This window comes from Suncus etruscus, chromosome 16 (genome assembly GCF_024139225.1).
Source record: "Suncus etruscus isolate mSunEtr1 chromosome 16, mSunEtr1.pri.cur, whole genome shotgun sequence".
Classification (NCBI taxonomy): Eukaryota; Metazoa; Chordata; class Mammalia; order Eulipotyphla; family Soricidae; genus Suncus; species Suncus etruscus.
The window spans coordinates 64581060-64600392 of NC_064863.1; the positions used below are offsets into that span (position 1 = coordinate 64581060).

At 36.6% G+C, this 19333-nt stretch overlaps 1 protein-coding gene across 3 annotated transcripts in view; it reads right to left on the reverse strand.

The window, feature by feature from the left end:
- Positions 1-1735: 1735 nt before the first annotated feature.
- Positions 1736-19333, reverse strand: part of G3BP2 (G3BP stress granule assembly factor 2) — an 86042-nt gene continuing 68444 nt past the window's right edge. For 2 of the 3 annotated variants that reach the window (XM_049790260.1, XM_049790259.1), the window contains exons 3-12: positions 18572-18653; positions 17102-17275; positions 15993-16083; positions 15237-15339; positions 14227-14407; positions 13167-13265; positions 7490-7592; positions 6158-6286; positions 4948-5066; positions 1736-4624 (exon numbers count right to left, since the gene is read on the reverse strand). In XM_049790260.1, coding sequence (XP_049646217.1) covers positions 4352-4624; positions 4948-5066; positions 6158-6286; positions 7490-7592; positions 13167-13265; positions 14227-14407; positions 15237-15339; positions 15993-16083; positions 17102-17275; positions 18572-18653 — 1354 coding nt within the window. In that variant the 3' untranslated portion in view covers positions 1736-4351. The remainder of the gene's footprint in view (positions 4625-4947; positions 5067-6157; positions 6287-7489; positions 7593-13166; positions 13266-14226; positions 14408-15236; positions 15340-15992; positions 16084-17101; positions 17276-18571; positions 18654-19333) is intronic. The other variant, XM_049790261.1, reaches the window with a different exon arrangement.

Genomic DNA, 19333 nt, shown 5'->3' on the forward strand with positions numbered 1-19333 from the left:
GGACCACGTGGGATGCCGGGATTCAAACCACCTTCAGCATCTAAGGCAAACGCCCTACCACTGTGCTATCTCTCCAGCCCCAAAACCAAGGGATTTTAATAAATCTATGTACTAAATCGTATACACATGTATATATACACACATATGTATATATACATCATAACTTAAAAACAAACCTTCTGTGGCTAAGCTTTTCATTTATATTCATACAAACTTCCTTGATCAAGTATAATAATCTGCTCCTTTAAATTTAGGTGTTTTCAACATATTGTAAAAAGTGCTTTCCAAATCCAGTTAAATAACATTGTAATTAACGCTGAATTAAAAAATAAAGTTTTAAATTGAATCACCGTGAGTTACAAAGTTGTTCATAACAGTTTCAGTCATATAATCTCCAACATCCATCCCTCCACCAGTCTACATTTTCCTCTACCAATGTCTCCCATTTCCCTTCTACCCTCCCAGACCCTGCCTGCTTCTATGGCAAACATTATAACGCTGAAGTTTTTATATTTAACCGGAAATCTTCTGTGTTAATACATCATAATAAAATCACCCCTTATTGAGGAAGTCTTAAAGTGGCTGGCTATGTCTTATAACTCCATTTTATTTAGTTACCCATTGATATAACTAATCTTCCTTAATATTATTATTTTGTCTCCTAAGCAGTGTTCAGAGAGCCTAGGACCCATCCTAGTAATTCTCAGCTAACCTGGCTAGTGGTTCATTATTAGGGATCAAGTATGCAGTGTTGTATATTTTGGTGTCAGGCTTAAACTACCTCTCACTTCAAAGCTTCTTCTTTTTTTTTTTTTTTTTTGTTTTTGGGCCACACCCGGTAACGCTCAGGGGTTACTCCTGGCTATGCGCTCAGAAGTCGCTCCTGGCTTGGGGGACCATATGGGACGCCGGGGGATCGAACCACGGTCCGTCCTAGGCTAGCGCAGGCAAGGCAGGCACCTTACCTCCAGCGCCACCGCCCGGCCCCAAAGCTTCTTCTTTAATAATCTTTTTTTTGCCACACCTGGTGGTGCTCAGAGGTTATTCTTGGCTCTGCATTCAGAAATCACTCCTGGCAAGCTTCGGGGATGCCAGGGATCAAACCTGGATTGGCTGTGTGCAAGGCAAATGTCCTACTTACTGTGCTATTGCTCTGGCCCCAATAATCTTTTACAGCCTCTGAAAACAATATTATTAGAGAAGAACTTGGGTGAGAAACACACTTGAGGTCAATTTCTCCATTACTTTTTTCCCTTTCCCTCTTAGAAGATAATGATCCTTGGGAAACAATAACCACTTTTTTTAAAATGTTAATTTGCTTTGAAATCACTCTATTGTAACATTCTTTTAACTCATATACTATATATTTAAACTAACTGGAATGGATCTCTAAAATGTTCATGATATAAATATCTTATATTTCCAACACATTTCACCAATGAGCAACTAACTGCCTTTTGGGGGGGAGGGGTCCACACCTGGCAGTGGTCAGGGGTTACTCCTGGCTCTATGCTCAGAAATCGCTCCTGGCAGGTTCGGGGGATCATATGGGACGCCGGCATTCGAACCACCATCCTTCTGCATGCAAGGCAAATGCCTCGCCTCCATGCTCTCTCTCTGGTCCAGAGCAACTGCTTTTTAAAACAATTCCTTACTTTCACTTAGGTTGTATGAAATGCAAATAAGAGAAATATTATAAAACACAAACCCACAAATTAGGGACATAGATAAATGCTGCAGACATCAGTAGTTTATTGTTTAGTCCAAACACATTCAAAATGGAAACTCAAAAGAATACTTTCCACCTGAAACAATTAAACTAGATTCTACTAGCATATAATGCTTAACACATTACAGCAATAAAGATGGTAATCCATTTTTTCTATACCTACTAAGCCAAGATGGTAAAGCCGATTTGGTTGCAATAGTGTCTATAAGAATAGAATATTACCATCAAAAAAAAAATCAGCAAGTAACAGTAATGATAGATGAATTTACTTTGTTTCACTGAAAAGGGGACAAAATGTTAAAAATCCACAGTACTGCAGGTGAACAATCACCACATAACTTCTCCATAAGATGTTTTCATGTTTTATTTGTGGTATGTAAAGACTGAAGCTAAATGGCTCTTTGCTCTAATTTCCTATCACACTTAACATTTTTGTCATTACTTTTGATGCCAGAACAGTTGGATGACAGGGCAATATCCTGGATTGGAAAAATTGTGTATATGTGTATACATATGTACACACGCAAACAATAGAAAGAAATATAAGAGGAAAACAGAAAAACAAACAAAAAATAAAAACGAAAAACACTGACAATAAACCACTTGTTTAAAAGTAGCTTGAATAAAGGTCTAAAATTCAAAAGTAATTTTCTGATAAGAACTTCAAGTACTATACATTAGGAATTGTAAAACTGTTCCAAACAGGAAAAATCCTTAAACCCGCCAAAGTGGAAACTATGAGAAATCTGAGTCCCCAAAATATACACAAATAGTGCAAGACTTTTCCCTCAACATGGAAGACCTCTATCAAGGGGAAGCAAAGAAACATTTAAATTTACTAATATTGCCCAGTCCAGTACATGGAAAAGCAAAATATGTGCATCATAGGATTACTAACTAGCAAACAGTTTCCTAATTCAGAACCAGTTTGCTACTACTATGTCAAGTGCATTTTTTGTTGGTTTTCACTAAGAATGGAGAAGTCTTCCATGCTAACAAGCAGCTTTAAGTGGTCACACTTATTTATTTACCTCACTAGAAACCTGAAACATCAGTTATCAGTATGTACTGAATGCTTCAAGCGTAATATTGGATATTCTTTGCCACAGTTGCCATTTACTGGAACTTGCTGTAATGACACACAATAATCCAGCAGCTACAAATCTTGCTCACAGAATTGTTTTAAGAGATTCATGTAAAAATAAAAGATGTCATCCCAGCCTTAAACTCAGAGCCACTTGGGTGCTGACATCAGTTCAAGAATTGTGCAAAATGAATGACAGTTCTCTGCCCCCCAAATAGAAAATGCAAACACTTAAGAACTGCTATTCTTTTCTCTGAAAATTGCAGTATCCTCACTTCAGGTTTACTTGTTTATAAATCCTGACTGCTTTTAAAATGTCACTAAGAACATATATCAAATTGAGTGACTTTTCTAAGCACCGCTCGAGTGATATGATACACTTCAACGTTCACATTTATACTAAGAGTCAAAAAGAGACTTCAAATAATGAAATTCCTCCATCCCTCTGCCCCTCCCCAACACAAGACTTCCTCCCACAGAGAACACAAAATTGTTAACGGAAGAACAAGGTAAATAAAATGCTAGTCAACTTTACTGATTTTAAAGATACTGCAATTTTTATACACTTCAATGATTTTTCAACATTTTGCAGCTGTTTGGCTTTGCAGCACAGCAATTCATACACTATACTGTACAAAATTACCAGCAAGACTGGAATGATGTATTAGAAGGCACCATCATGCTTATTACATTACCAGAGAACAAAAATACAGTAAAGACAATTTTCACTGTACACAGCTGAAAGGGGGGGCAGGAAGAGGAGTATGTTGAGCAGCCAGCCATCCCTGTACTGAAGAGGGGCAGGTAGAAAACATCTTATATATGGAGCTATTAAATCTGGTCTAAAATTCAAGACCATAGCGTTTGAAGTTCTGATTTTTGTTATTTAGTTCATAACTAAATGATTTCCTTCTGGAATATACCTGTAGTCTTGTTAAGGTTTATGTGTACACACGCTGGTAACAGCAGATAAAATGCCCTCATCTTTCACAAACTATTCTCTACTGGAAAAAAGATGAAGAAAAAAACTCCCCTGTTGCCTCCAGTTGCAGATGTCAATGTTAATGAGTTCAGAGTACCCATTCGTGCGTTTTGATGAGTGCATAACGAGTTTTTGTTGGTTTATGTTTTGGGGGGAGTCAAGAAAAAAGGCAAGATACTCTAATTGCACAAAATGTACTACTTGTGTCTCCAACATTAATAGGAAGAAACAGTAACACTTAAACAAAATGTGCAGCAGAGGATTTTTTGACTCAAAGGACCTGAATTCAGTTGGGAATGTCCTTTTAAGTCCTCGTTTTGTTGATATTTAAGATATGGTCCTTAATTCTCCAAGTATAGATTTATAAATTAAAGTGAATCTTGTTGTGAAACTGGGGAAATATTGTCCACTTCAATTTAACTGATAACCAAAGATGCTTTTCACATCAAAGAAATGATCAAAAAGGCTGTGTCACATTCCAAAGCCAAAAAAATTAACAAGAATGCAAACACGATGAATAATGTACCACTGCCAAGACTTTGCCAACAGTGGAACTTCAGCGACGCTGTCCTGTGAAGCGGCCTTCCATCTGTCCTGTTCCTCTTCCAGAGCCAAGTTTCTGTGCCATGCCACCTCTTGGAGGAGGTCCTCTTCCATCCCGGTCACGCATCATTCCACCACCCACAATTCCACGTGGACCTCCAGGACCTCGATCGTTGCGCCTAATATCCCTGCGATCATCACCACCACCTCTGGTTTCACGTTCTCTTGCTGCTCTTGTTTTTTTTTCTTCCACATTTAAACGAACCTCCCCTCGAAACATAATTGGCTTTAGGGGATAAAAAAGATTTACATGGGTAGGTTAGACAGCAATGGTAAAGCATGTCCCTGCATATGTAAAAATAATCTTAACAAACTATTATGAAATTATCCTTATGCCAATCTTTTTCACCACAGCAAATAATTTAAAATAATCCAAACCTCACTTTAAAAACACTAACCACAGATCTTCATTCTTTGCATAAATACCATTTCATAATGAACTAATAAATTGACCATTAAAGTAATTTCTATGGTTTAAAAATATCAAATTAATATTATATATACATAAGAAATAACAAAATCTTGAATAATGCCCTTTAAGTCACTTACTTTTGCAATTAAGATTCTCTGAACTGGTTCAGAGTCATCAAAAACCACAAAACCAAAATTTGGAAGCTTTCCCCCAACACCCTTGGTATTGATGCGAAGTTCCACAACGTTTCCAAAACCTGTGAAAATATATATTACACCAAGAGTTAAAGATTTTAACAGAATAATTTAATGTCTATGAACTGTTCAGGCTGATTAACAATTTTGAGTCATATAAAAATTCCAGCTGCATGTAGCTTCTTTTGCTACTCATCTGCATCTCTGTTCTTTCCCAAAAAAGTTACCTGCACATTTTAAGGAAGACAGCACTATTTTCTAATTGTTACTTGAATGTCAAATTTTATCACAAAATTTATTCACCCAGTTCTTTTTCCTAATCTCTACCAAAAGAAGCAAGACTAAGTCAGTCACTGGGAAAAGCAGTAACTTTTTATTATTTTCTGATTAGTGATGGTATCCTGTATAGTTCTGTGAGCTCCCTCAGAACCAAGAATAATCCCTAAGCACCACCAGTTATGGGTCAAAAACAAACAAAACGACAACAAAAAAACAGAGAGTACAAGGACAGGGAAGAGAGGGGAGAGGGAAGAGGGAAGAAGGAGAGAGGGAGTGAGGAAGAGAAAGAGAGAGAAAGGGAGGGAGAGGGAGAGGGGGAGAGAGCAGGAGAGAGCGGGAGAGAAGGAGGGAGAGCAAGAGAGAGAGAAAGAACAGATTCTCTAAGAGTGGAAAGTTAGCAGAGACATTACATTCAAGGGAGAACATAGGTTTGAAGAGCAAATATAAAGATTTTTTTTTTTAAATTATAGTCAAGTTTCGGGGCTGGAGTGATAGCACAGCGGTAGAGCGTTTGCCTTACAAGCAGCCAACCCAGGATAGACCAGGGTTCGATTCTCAGGATCTCATTTGGTCCCCTAAGCCTGCCAGTAACAATTTCTGAGCGCAGAGCCAGGAGTTACCCCCTAACATTGTCGGGTGTGCCCCCCCCAATAAAAATAAAATAAAATAAATAAAATCTCAAGTTTCCTCCAACTTTAAAAATGGTAAGAGGCTGAAAAGACAGTACAGGGTTAAGGTGCTTATCTTGCGGAGACAATCCATTTGATACTTAATACTTCACGGTCCCTGTGAGCGTTGTTAGAATGATCTATGAGCACAAAGCCAGGTGTGGCCCCCAAACAACCAAACTAAAAGGACAAAATAAACCACTTACTCATGAAGAATTCTTTCAGTTCATTTTCATCAATATCATGTGGTAAGTTACCAACAAAAAGTTGATGGCTGTCCGGATAGCGAATTATTCTACGGTTGTCAGATTCATTCTGTTCGATATCTCCTCTACCTGAGAAAAGGAAAAGAGCAGATATTAAGTGTTCAGCATTTTACAAAAACTGAAGCAATAAATGCAGTAAAACTCACAAAACAGTAATATTCCTGTTTTAGTTTAATAAGACAGTGAACTCCTTGAAGAGGCGGAAGTGCCTATTATTAGTAGGTTAGTTACAAAACGACACTATCAAGTGAAGGCATTGGCTAGATTGAGAATCTCAATAATAATTCTGGTTATGATAAAGGAAGGTATGACTAGCATAGGTTTCTCTCCTTATCCAACTTTTGTCACTCACTGCCCGGGGGAACCAAAAAGATTTAAGTCACCGAGGAATATTTGTATTAAATGTTTAACATTTTAAAACTCACAAATGACTTGCTCTTAAAAGTTGCACAAAATTATAGCCAAATCAGTAAGTTTTATAGTGGTATTATTATCTCATTTATAGTCATACATAGTGTACTCATGTGTATATATGTATATATACTTACATATATATGCATATATATGTAATATCTTACTCAATAACACAAAGAACAGTGAGACAAAGGCATCACACAATAAAAATTTATATAAATAAATTTCATAAGAAAACCTCATAATTAGAGGGTCTCACCCAAGACCATAAATTCAATTAGTAGTAAAAGGCTAGGACAAACCCCCAGATCCCATGAGTTTTGGTATATTAGTGTCACTTATTTTACTTCTGTAGGAAGTACTCACATTCTCTAAACCTGATATATCTATCTCCCACCTCCTCCCAAAAGCAATCTAAACAAATTTAAAGACTTCAATAGAGGTGCTACATTATTAGCTAATAATGGAAACAAGTCAAAAATTATGGCAACTTACTTAATACCTAAGACAACCAAAATAAGAAGAATCATGGTGTGCTTATTGTTTATCTGTGAAGAGATAAGAGTGCTAAGTAAGAGAGTAGGTTATTGGCAGCTCGGTTTTGAATTACTAGAACCAGTGACAATAACCAATAAAATTTGTCTAAAAATCTTTTACATCTTCAAAATACATGTCTCTATGGCATATCAACTAATCCTCCCCTAAAAATTAGTTGTTTTGCCCCAAACTTTATTTAAACAGTTTAATTTGGTGCTAAAAGGATTTGTGCATAAAAACACATCTTTCTGTCGCGAACTTTATAGTCTCTTCCAATTTGTTAAATGTAAATGCTAAAAACTATGGCGGGGGCCAACTTACCTGGTCTTGGTCCTCTTGGAGGGAAACCAGGCCGTTCTCTAGGTCGTTGTTCACGCACACGGGGTGGCTGAGACTGAACTTCTGGTTTAGCTTCAACTCTTGGCTAAAATACAAGGGAAAAACATTATAAAGAAACATGCTACTGGAGTAAAACAAAACTACTAATAAGTTACCAGCAGGTATATGGTATTTTAAGATACAGACTATTATTAAACATAAATATCCTATGTATGTAAAAAAAACGATTTTAATAAAGATGTTCTGTACCAATCTAGGACTGTAGGAAAGGTTTCCTCTCTGAAGGCTATACATAACTGACAATAAACTGCTTTTTATAACTACATTTGTTCAGTAGTTACATCCATATTAAGATGTTGTCAAAAGTACTGTTGCTCCCACTCAAAAACACATAAATGCAAGATGAGCCACTCCATGTCAATACATATATGAAATAAAAAAACTATCTTAGGAAGACAAAAGTATGTAACACAAACTTTCTAATTCACTAGTTGAATTGCTGCTCTTCAAACAGATTCTAATCTCTATTGTAAATACTAAAAATAACCCTAGTACCTAAAAATACCTTTCAGGAACAGTGCACATTAAAAAGATAGAAAGTGTTTTTTTGAGAGGTGGTAGGAATTTGAGCCATACTTGGAGACACTCAGGAAACAACATGTAGTACCATGCATTGAAATGCCTTAACCCCAATACTATTTTATCTCTCTTGCCCCAATGTGCACATCTTTCTAAACATCTCAAATGGTTCAAAATTCCTGTGGCTCTTTATTATTATTCTTTCAAGGTAAGATACACATTTATATAAGGTCTAATCACATCAATTTTCCTTAACCATGACCTAAGATATGTGGAGAAATTAAATCTTTTTTTTTGGGGGGGGTGTGGAACTCCACACCTGGTGACGCTCATGAGTTACTCCTGGCTATGCGCAGAGAAATTGCCCCTGGCTTGGGGGACCATATGGGACACGGGGGATCAAAATGTGGTCCATCCTAGGTTAGCGAATGCAAGGCAAATGTCCTAACTCCTGCGCTACCACTCTGGCCCTGAGAAATGAAATCATTTTAAGATGTCTTCTAAAGTTTTGCTGACTGCTGAATCCATAGTTTAATAACAATTTAACATCTGCTATTACCTTTTCCTTACTATAAAACAAATTATTTTCAGCGTTTCTAATTTCTTCAGATAATCTACTAAATAAAATTGAAATAGCCCAAGAAAGAGACAAAATATATGTACCACTAAAGAATACTGAAAACAGTTAAGATTTGAATACTAAGGCCTCAAGAAAGAAAGTCACTAATTTTATTTATGGCTAACTGCTCTGAAGACTATATTGGCAGTGTCTCAAAATTTTATCATATATATAGAATTATCAATGTTTTCCCTTTCAAACTATAATATTCTAGTCATATGTATAGGTGTATTGTTACATATATGTATATATAGATATATGACTTGGATATTATAGTATGCAAGGGCAAACTGATAATTCCACTTTTTTTTTTGTTTGTTTTTGTTTCTTTTTGGATCACACCCTGCACCACTCAGGGGTCACTCCAGGCGATATGCTCAGAAATCGCTCCTGGCAGGCTCAGGGGACCATATGGGATGCCGAGATTTGAACCACTGTCCTTCTGGATGCAAGGCAGACGCCCTACCCTCCATGCTATCTCTGACCTCGATAATTCTACTTTCAAAAACAATTTATTATAAGGTTTTGTCTCTTCTCAAAAAAAAAAATTGGGGGGGGGGGGTGTTTTGGGCCACACCCGGCGGTGCTCAGGGGTTACTCCTGGCTGTCTGCTCAGAAATAGCTCCTGGCCGGCACGGGGAACCATATGGGACACTGGGATTCGAACCAATCACTTTTGGTCCTGGATTGGCTGCTTGCAAGGCAAAGGCCACTGTGCTATCTCTCTGGGCCCTCTTCTCAAATTTTTTTCTTCTTCCATGTGGATTTCTCATCTTTCTCTAGATGAAATAAGTTTGCTTCCCATGTCCTAGAACCTTGTTACTTAAAAATTCCAGCTCTCCCTAGTTTTTTCAATTACTTATTTATATGTGTCAATTCCTGTAAAAACTTTCTCTTAATTCATTTCTATAACAACCAATGAGCTAAGCATACTTGTTTACTATTATAACTGTTTAGTATTGGATCAATTAAAATTAATTTTAAAGTCCAAAATATAGGAGAGAATGTCTATGCCTGATAATAGGATGTAAATTATATCCTGAAATGACTGCTATTTGCAGTGGGAGTTATTGATAATACATCATAATCTGAACAAACTGAGATGCCTGAAAGTCATTATCAAAGGGGCCTAACAGGTTCAATTTACAATAAAACAAAAATTAAGTTAGTTGTTCTGTGCTCAAATTTGATTAAACTAGTATGTTTAGAAAATTTAAAAAATCAAAACCAAAGTGAATTAACCCTACCCCTTCAATGCAAATGTTATCAAAGAACTTTAGATGACTGATTTAAATACTTTTAAAGCAGATTTTCAAAAGAAAAATAGGTAGGTATAACATAAATTTCATTATCCTTTAAGGATTTAAAATTAAGCAAATTCAAATACTTTCCAGTATTATACAAATAATTCTATAAACTAATTTAGTTTTATATTTTTCTTAGATATTCAATGCCTTTATAAAAATCAAATATTCCTTCTAATAACCGATTAATATATGGCAACAAAGCTAGCTATGTACTTAAAACTCTTCAGTTTTAATTATCATAAAAACTTATTCCAACAAATAACATGGCAACTATACCACACCCTAGTTTAGTTCTTAAACTCCAATCAGAAAGTGCTCCATGAAAAAATTCCCACAAATGAATAGCAATCAAATTATCAAATAAAACTGAAACCATCAAATCAAGTAAATAGTAGGTATAACCACAACTACCAATAAACACATCTTTTCATTCAACATAAGCTACTTCAGAGAACTATAACTTTCAAACCAAATCCACCAAAAACTAACCTACTATTAAATTAAAATCTGGTTAATACCCTAAAGAAATCAATCTTACTCTTCTTTTACTGGTAATCAATACTCAAAGTATTATGAAAATAGCTACTACACCAAGTGAAACAATTAAACCAGGGGTCTCAAACTCAATTTACCTGAGGGCCGCAGGAGGCAGTCGGGGTGAGGCAGGGCCGCATAAGGGATTTCGCTTACCGAATATTCGCAATAAAAAATCGCATTAGTAAAAAAAAAAAAAAAATCGCAAAAAATCTATTTAAACATTAGCATACCCCGAACAGAATTGCTCGGGGTATGCGAACGTTTAATGCGATTTTTATTGCGATTATTTGGTAAGCGAATAATCGCGAATACTGAAATATTTGAAGGCCAACCATGGGCCGCGAGTTTGAGACCCCTGAATTAAACTGAAGGGTTTATTAAGTAAAATGGAAAATTATTTATTTATTCTAAAAATAAAGCGATTAGATAAAGTTCTTTAGAGTTTTAATCACATTTAAATTTGTGTTTAAACAAGGGAGTGACACTAGGAAAAAGTCTAATCTCCTAAATTTAAGACTAATTTTGTTTGTTTGTGGCCACACCTGGCGGTGATCAGGAATTACTCTTGGCTCTCTGCCCAGAAATCTCTCCTGGCAGGCATGGAGCACCATATGGGATGCTGGGATTCGAACTACCGTTCTGAGTCAGCTGCTTGCAAGGCAAACACCCTACCGCTGTGCTATCTCTCTGGCCCGGCTAAATTTAAGACTGATTTTAAAACCCATCTTCCTGCCCACACAACGGGATAGGGCTATTTACAATATAATTCAGTAATGTTCTAGATAAAACTATTCTGTGATGTAAACAGATATAACCCCTTATACAAAGAGTTTAAATTTAAGAAGTTTGGGGGCCGGGTAGGTGGCGCTGGAGGTAAGGTGTCTGCCTTGCAAGCGCTAGCCAAGGAAGGACCTCGGTTCGATCCCCCGGCATCCCATATGGTCCCCGCAAGCCAGGGGCGATTTCTGAGCACATAGCCAGGAGTAACCCCTGAGCGTCAAACGGGTGTGGCCCAAAAACCAAAAATAAATAAATAAATAAATTTAAGAAGTTTGCATGAATCACACATGATCTCTACTGTTCAACTGCATGAAATAAAAGCTCGGTTTTACTCTCTGTAAATAGAATAAACAGCATCAACCCTCATATGAATTTACTAAGAATGACTTTTGCACAAAGTCTGGCAAAACAAATTAAAGCACAAAAACATTAACTATTTTTATGAATTTTTTTAGTTCTGGGGCCAACCTGATGATGCTCGGGTGACTCCTTGGTCTATGCTCAAGGATCACTACTGGTGATGCTCAGAGGACCATATGGGATGCTGAGGATTAACCCAGGTAGCCACATGCAAGGCAAGCACCTTACCTGCTATACTATTTCTCCAGTCCCCATTAACTATTTTTGAATCTGATTAGCAACAATTTTAAATTCTGACATGAACCAATAGTATAAATGTAATTAGAAACTATTTCTTTCTTTCTTTTTTTCGGTCACACCTGGCAGCGCTCAGGGGTCACTTCTGGCTCTATGATCGAAATCGCTCCCAACAGGCACGGGGGACCATATAGGATGCTGGGATTCAAAACGCCTTACCTCCATCCTATCTCTCCGACCCCTATTAGAAACTATTTCTAAAGAAAAGCTAGAAGTCACAAAACATGTCTTCAGATGGTTTGAGAAACACAAAGCAATATTTTCTTTATTAACATACAATTTTGATTCTTGATCTAACTTTAGTATCTCTAACAAATATCATGAGGTCATGGATCCTGCTATGTAACCGATTATGTGTGCCAATACTAGAAAGACCAAACCAAACCAAAACCCTGAACCTATATAATTACTAATTTCTTTGAAACAAGACTTTTTACTGTTTATAGCATGTAAGATGTGTAACCAAAGTGTAGCACTAACCATTTTCAGTATCACTTTTCTAGTGGAATCAAATAGGCTCAAAATCTAGGGAAGAGAATTGAATAAGCCCTAACTATGCTTATAAACCTAATTAGAATTTCATTCACCCTAATCAATACCTAATAAACCTTTTAGGCAACAATCTTATTTTCAGTGTTTTTTAAAAGCTCTGAAATGGATATGACAAATAGAAAAAAGCAGAATACTGGAACAATCAGTTACCAGGTGAACACTACAGTCATAAGTTGGTACAGGCTTCAATTAATCTATAGGAACCACTTACAGACTGACAGCTTAGGCAGTGTGTTTTAAAAAACCAATTGCTTTATATTACAACACTACCTTGTGCACCTTTCCAAATTTCTTTACTAAGATGACTTTTTGCTAAATAAAAACTTTAAAAAAGGAACATTTTGGCTTATTTTAAGAAGCCTTTTAAATGACAATGCTATATATATATTAAGTATATGTATACATAGAGAGGTAAAACCAACTTAATTTGTACTTCACACACCCAAACCCCAAATACCACCTATGTAGATGATGGAGATTTGGCATTTTAAGTGGGTGCACTGACATTTAATACATAGTTTGTATATCTAATTCATAATTTCTGATTGACTCATTTAAAAAAGTTTAAAAAAGTTAACAATTGGCAATGTAACAAGGATACAATCCAATGTGTTCACAGATCGGTTACCTGTGAGACTGGTGCTTTAACATGGGGTGGAATTCCAGAGGAAGAAACAGTACCACTAGGAGGCAGGTTTTTACTGGTCACTGAAGCCCAGGAGAAAGCCTGCAGGAAATGCAACAAACCTAGACTACTAATCATGGAAAACCACCAACATTCCTACAGGGCAACTTCCAAATATATAATCTTTTCATTTCTAAACTATCAGTCTATATTGGATGAGTCCTAAAAGAAAGGCACACACACACATGCCAGTCTATGTGCCAGATTTCAAAATCCAATTATGCAATATATTATTTATGACGGTTTTGTCTGAACTACTAAATAAAACCACAAGCAAGTTCCTATAAGCTCTAAGTACATGAGCAAGTGGCAAACAAAACCACTAACTACACATGCTAGAAAAGTCTGAACCTAACAGAACCAATTTTGTTTGGGAGAAGAAGGTTGTGTGATGATGGTGTTAACAGAAGAGGGGAATGATAGAAAAGAAAGTAGTACAACAGACATTCACAAATTGAACAAGGAATCTGCTTCTCACAAGCCAAATATACTTTAGCCATTGATTTTATAGGAAGACAAAAGACTTATTGATACATCTGGGTGTCACTCTTCCTCCCAAGATAGTTTAATTATCAGTACAGTAAGGAAACTAGTCCCATTTAAACCAGAAATAAATTCTCTTAATAACAGGCCAACTTGTTCAAGTTGGGAAACTGTATGACTTCTGTTGCATCCTGTGTAGACTTAATACAAAATAAAATAGCAATTCTTAACATGGATTGAAAATTTCAAGTAATATTTTAAGTACTGCACACAACAAAGGTGAATGCTAAATTACACTCAGAAGTACTTTTTGAGAGAGGGGAAGGGGATACAATGAATTTCCTCAGGACCAAACAAAACAAAACCACCAAATCAAACAATCCACAGCTTTTCTCTATACTTAAAATATTCTGTTTAACAATTTAACACGAGAAGGTCAAAGGTCATGCTTCATTTATGGAACCCAATATGAAAATGTAATGCTAGAGGTCTTTGTAATAAAGTTATCCTTTGATCTAACCTTTGGTGGTTCTTGTGGCAGAGAAACTGGCTCAACAGGAGGAGGAGAAGTGGACTTCTCCTCTAACTCTTCCAAATTCTTTTCTTCTGCTTGGGGTTTTAGCTCTTCAGCCTTTGTTTCAGACTCTGGCTCAGGTTCAGGTTCATGAGAGGATTCTTCCAAAGGTTCCTCTATGCCATTACTATAATGAAATATTTTATCTTTTCTTCAATAGGAAGGAACACAGCAAAATATGACAAAAAAAAATTTCTCTCAATCTAATAGGCACAACTATTTTTTTAAATCAATCTGCTTTTTTATAAGTGGATTAAAAGTAAAAGTTCAAGAAAAACTATGAAGGACTAATCTCAAAACGTATTTTTGTTTGTTTGTTTGTTTGTTTTTGGGTCACACCTGGCAATGCTCAGGGGTTCCTCCTGGCTCCACGCTTAGAAATTGCTCCTTACAGGCTCAGGGGACCATACGGGATGCCGGGATTCGAACCACCATCCTTCAAACGCCTTATCGCTGTGCTATCTCTCCGGCCCCTCAAAAATTATTTTTAATTGATCATTTAAAAATAAAAAAAATAAACTGATCATTTATATACCATATATACAAAACTAAAACCAAATTGACTCAAGGATTGACTCACAGGGCTAGAGTGGAAGTTTTGCATGCTGGAGATTCAGGTTTGAGTTCCCAGCTCTGTACCCTAGCTTGGCATGGTCCCCTTGCAGCACTAAGTACTAAGTAGTCATCAAACACTAGTAGCATCTTAACATTTGTAGCTGTGTAATGCCCAAATCAAACAAGAAAATGCTCATAGTGAGCCTGTTTTAGGTCAAATTATGTTTTTTCAATTAAATAAAACCTTCCTTCCGAATGTATGTTATATTCATAAGTCCTCAACTAGCTGAGCTAGTAACTGGATAAAATATTTACTTCCAACAATAAATTTAGGAACAACAAAAATTCCTAACTATACTAAAATTTAGATCAAATTTAGCTTTTGCAAACACTGTTCTTACGTCACAGGATGAGCTTCATAGTAACTACTGTTAGCATTTTCCTGCACAGGTTCTGGAGATGGCTGTCTTTCTTCTTGTTCCTCTTCAACTTCATCTTCTGATTCTGATAATACATTAAAATCACATGCCTTTCTAAGAGACTTATTATATAACTTCCAACATACTTGGTGCTATGACAGCAAAAAAAAATCTTAATAAGGAAAAATTTCTCTATTATCTAAAAAAATTGATCGTAAGCTGTGTGTGTGTGTGTGTGTGTGTGTGTGTGTGTGTGTGTGTGTGTGTATGTACACTAAAGTGATAGTACAGCATGAAGGGGACTGACTGCTCAACCCCCAGCATCCCACATGATCTCCTGAACACCACCAGGAGCAATTCTTGAGTGTAGTCAGGAGGAAGTGTGAAGCATCACTAGGCGTGGCCCCAAACCAACCAAACCAAAAGACCCCACTAACAAAAAAGTGTGTGTTCATGTGTGCAAAAGCGTCTATGTAGGGGTGGGAGTTAAAGTTTTAGAAATCAAAGTTGTTAGTTGTAAGTACAGAATCAAATGAAATTCTAATTGGCATCAAACTATTAGTTATCTATAGAAGCTAAGAAGTTAAACATTTTACTCATGTCTGATTTTTATATAATTGCATATAAAAATCAGCTATTTTTAAAAAGGAATAGTTTGATTTAATAAAGGCAAATCTATGTTTTAATTTATGTGCTATATATATGACACAAACCCTTACATTTTGAAAGTAAACTCACCTTCATCAAGTTCTGGTTCTGAATCACCAAACACTTCATCTTCATAACGAAACATATCATTGTGAACATAAAATTTATTTGGAACAGATCCCTATAGAAAAATACATCCAAATAATCTGTTAACATAAACTCAGCATTACAGAAAAAGAATGAATCTAGAGACTGGAGATACAGTACAGTGGGTAAGGTGCTTGCCTTGTGTGTGAGCAACCCATGTTCAATTTCCAGCACTCAAATGGTTCCCCGAGTCTGTGAGGAATGACCCTCTGGGCACACAGCCAGGACCAAAAACAAGTTAAAACTCGGTAAAATTTAATATTAATCATATAACTGACATCCCTGTGATTTAATAACATGGCAAACATGGACCTCAACAGGAAAGCCAAGACCACATAAATAAAATTTTCTTTTTGTTTATTTATGTGACACATTGAATATCAGAGCATACTTCTGTAATCTTGTGTTTATAAAAAATTCTAAATAATAGGTCTGGTGAGATTATCTCTATGGGCATGCTTTGTAAGCAAGAGTTTTAATCAATGCCTGGCAACTTATGGTCACCTATATACTACTCAGTGTGGCCCCACCCCAAATAAAAATAAATAAATAAATAAATTTCAACAAAACTAAATGCAAGGGGGGCTGGAGATAGCATCTAAGTAGAGTGTTTGCCTTGCATGCAGAAGACGGTGGTTCAAATCCTGGCATTCCATATGGTCCCCTGAGTGCAGCCGGGTGTGACCCAAGCCTCCCCCGCCCCCCCCCCACCGCCAAAACAAAACAAAAAACAAAAAAAAAAACCTAAAAAGTGAGACCTCGAATTCATTGTTGGCATGGTTTCTAAACCTATTAAAATACTCAGACACGTGCCTGGAACGATATAGCACAGAGGTAAGGCGTTTGCCTTGCACGCGGCCAACACTGAACGGAACCTGGTTCTAATCCCAGCATCTCATATGGTCCCCCAAGCCTGCCAGGAGCAATTTCTGAGCAAAGCCAGGAGTAAACCCTGAGCAATGCCGGGTATGGCCCAAAAAAAACAACAAATAAATAAAATACTCAGACACCGAAGCATCAAATAAAATCAATGAAGTGAAATAGAAACTTACTTCAGGAGCTAGTACAAAGGTTTGCATAAATTTTCTCTCTGGTTGTCCACTGTTAGACAGCAAACCCATGACCTGGACAACTACTCCATCACTCAAAGTTGCATGAGCATCCACATGACGAATTTTAGTGTGACATTCACTGAAGTTCAGAGATAATACTTTGTGGTGTATATCCTTTATAAGAAGGGGGAGGAGGAAGAACAAACTTATGATGCTGCAAAAGCAATGGGGCATCACTGATTCTCACAATGCCAGGATATTAAATTCTAATCTTTCTTGTCCCTTCTGAACTGTTTGTTCTAACAGGTTATGAATTATGGCTAAATGATGTTATGAAGTTACCATTTTTAACAAGTCGTACAAAATGCAGGTTACAGATTTTATACACACATACACACACACTCGTTAATTTGGAATAACATCATTCTCCCACTATTTTGTGTTACTCAGTCATCCTTACAGACTGTGCCATTTTTGTTTCCTGGGCCTTTCCCAATGGGTACTTACAGGCAACTCCAGATTGTGCTGGGAATTGAACCCAGAAGGGCTACATGCAAAGCAAAAAAGCATTAAGACCTGTACTTAAAGGGAAATTTTCTTTTCTTTCTTTTTGGGTCACACCTGGCAGGTTCAGGGAACCATATGGGATTTGAACCACCATCTGTCCTGTGCTGGCTGCGTGCAAGGCAAATGCCTTACCGCTGTGCTATCGCTCTGGCCCCTTAAAGGGAAATTTTCTTCACTGTGTTTACTGATACCATTTTGCTTACTTTACATTTGCTCATTTGGTAAAATCAAATCATATAATTCTCAGAGTCTAGTTAAAGTTCGTATCTTTTACAGCCTTATTTTTCAAACCATTTTCCATCCCTATACTAATTCCAACTTTGCTTCCTTCCTGCAGTCCCTATGTCTTACTTGTTGGCTGCCTAGTCATGCCATGGTCCTCCCATATATGTGATTTTTCACCGGTGGCCTCTCCCTTTGGAATATCCTGAGGGCCCAAACAACCCAGGTCAACAGAAAGGACACTCAACAGCATCACAAACATGTAATTCTGTGTATGCTTGTAGCATAAGGTTTTATCCCACATATCTATTTAAAAATTGCCTAGAAAATATAAAATATTCTTAGCCTCTATAAACTCCAACCTAATATAAAATTAATGCTGGTATATGGTGATTATTGTAAACAAAAATTTTAGTTCTTATAGTCAAATTTCAGGGGCCAGAAAGGTAGCATTGTATGTTTGCCTTGCACACCGTCATCCTAGGTTTGATCACCAACATATCATATGGTCTCTCTTGCATCACCAGAAGTGGTTCCTGAGTACACAGTCAGAAGCACTGAGCACTGCCAGGTATAGCAACAAAACAAAACAAAGTAAATTTAAGAAATGCGCAGGCACAATAAAGTTCTTTTCTCAAATCTCTATCATAACACACAAAGATATATGAAACTGACACTTACATTTTGGCCATAAACGGCCTCCTGTGGCTTCCCACTAGCATCTACCCCACCATGAACATAGGAAGAATTTCTGCCGTAAAATCTGAAAACAAAAACAAAAAAAAAACCCACATTGGCACTAATTAACATCCAGTTGTCAGAGAAGTGTAAGAGGGGTATGCTGTCAAAGACACTGAGTTTTCACATCTGGTTCTGTACCTTAACCATTTATAATAATAAAAAAAAATACCTGTGGTTTAATTTTAGTTTCTTTGGTCATTAAACAGAATTAGAATACTTAAGTTATTGCAATGATTAAATGAATAATGTAAAGTACTGTTATGCACTCAATTATTAGCCATTTCTATCTAGTTCATTCATAATTTTTGTCAGGCAACAATTCAGAACATATTTTATATAATGATGCCATAGTAAATGACCTATTCACTCACTTAGGTATCATGTTATTTAGATTTACTGGGAATCAGATGGGACTTGATATTATACTCAGATTTAGTTCCTAATGATCACTGCTCCCAAAGGTTTAAACAGGATATTTATAACACTGAAATAGATCAAATAAAAAAACTTTAAAAGACAATTTCATCTGATTTCTCATTAATAATTTTTTTTCTGAAGACTGCCCAATTTTATTTTATTTTTATATAATTTTTTTTTTGGGGGGGGACACACCTGGCAGTGCTCAGGGAACCATTAAGGGATGCTGGGGAATTGAACCTGAGTCTGTTCAGGTCTGCCGCGTGCAAAGAAAATGCCCTACCA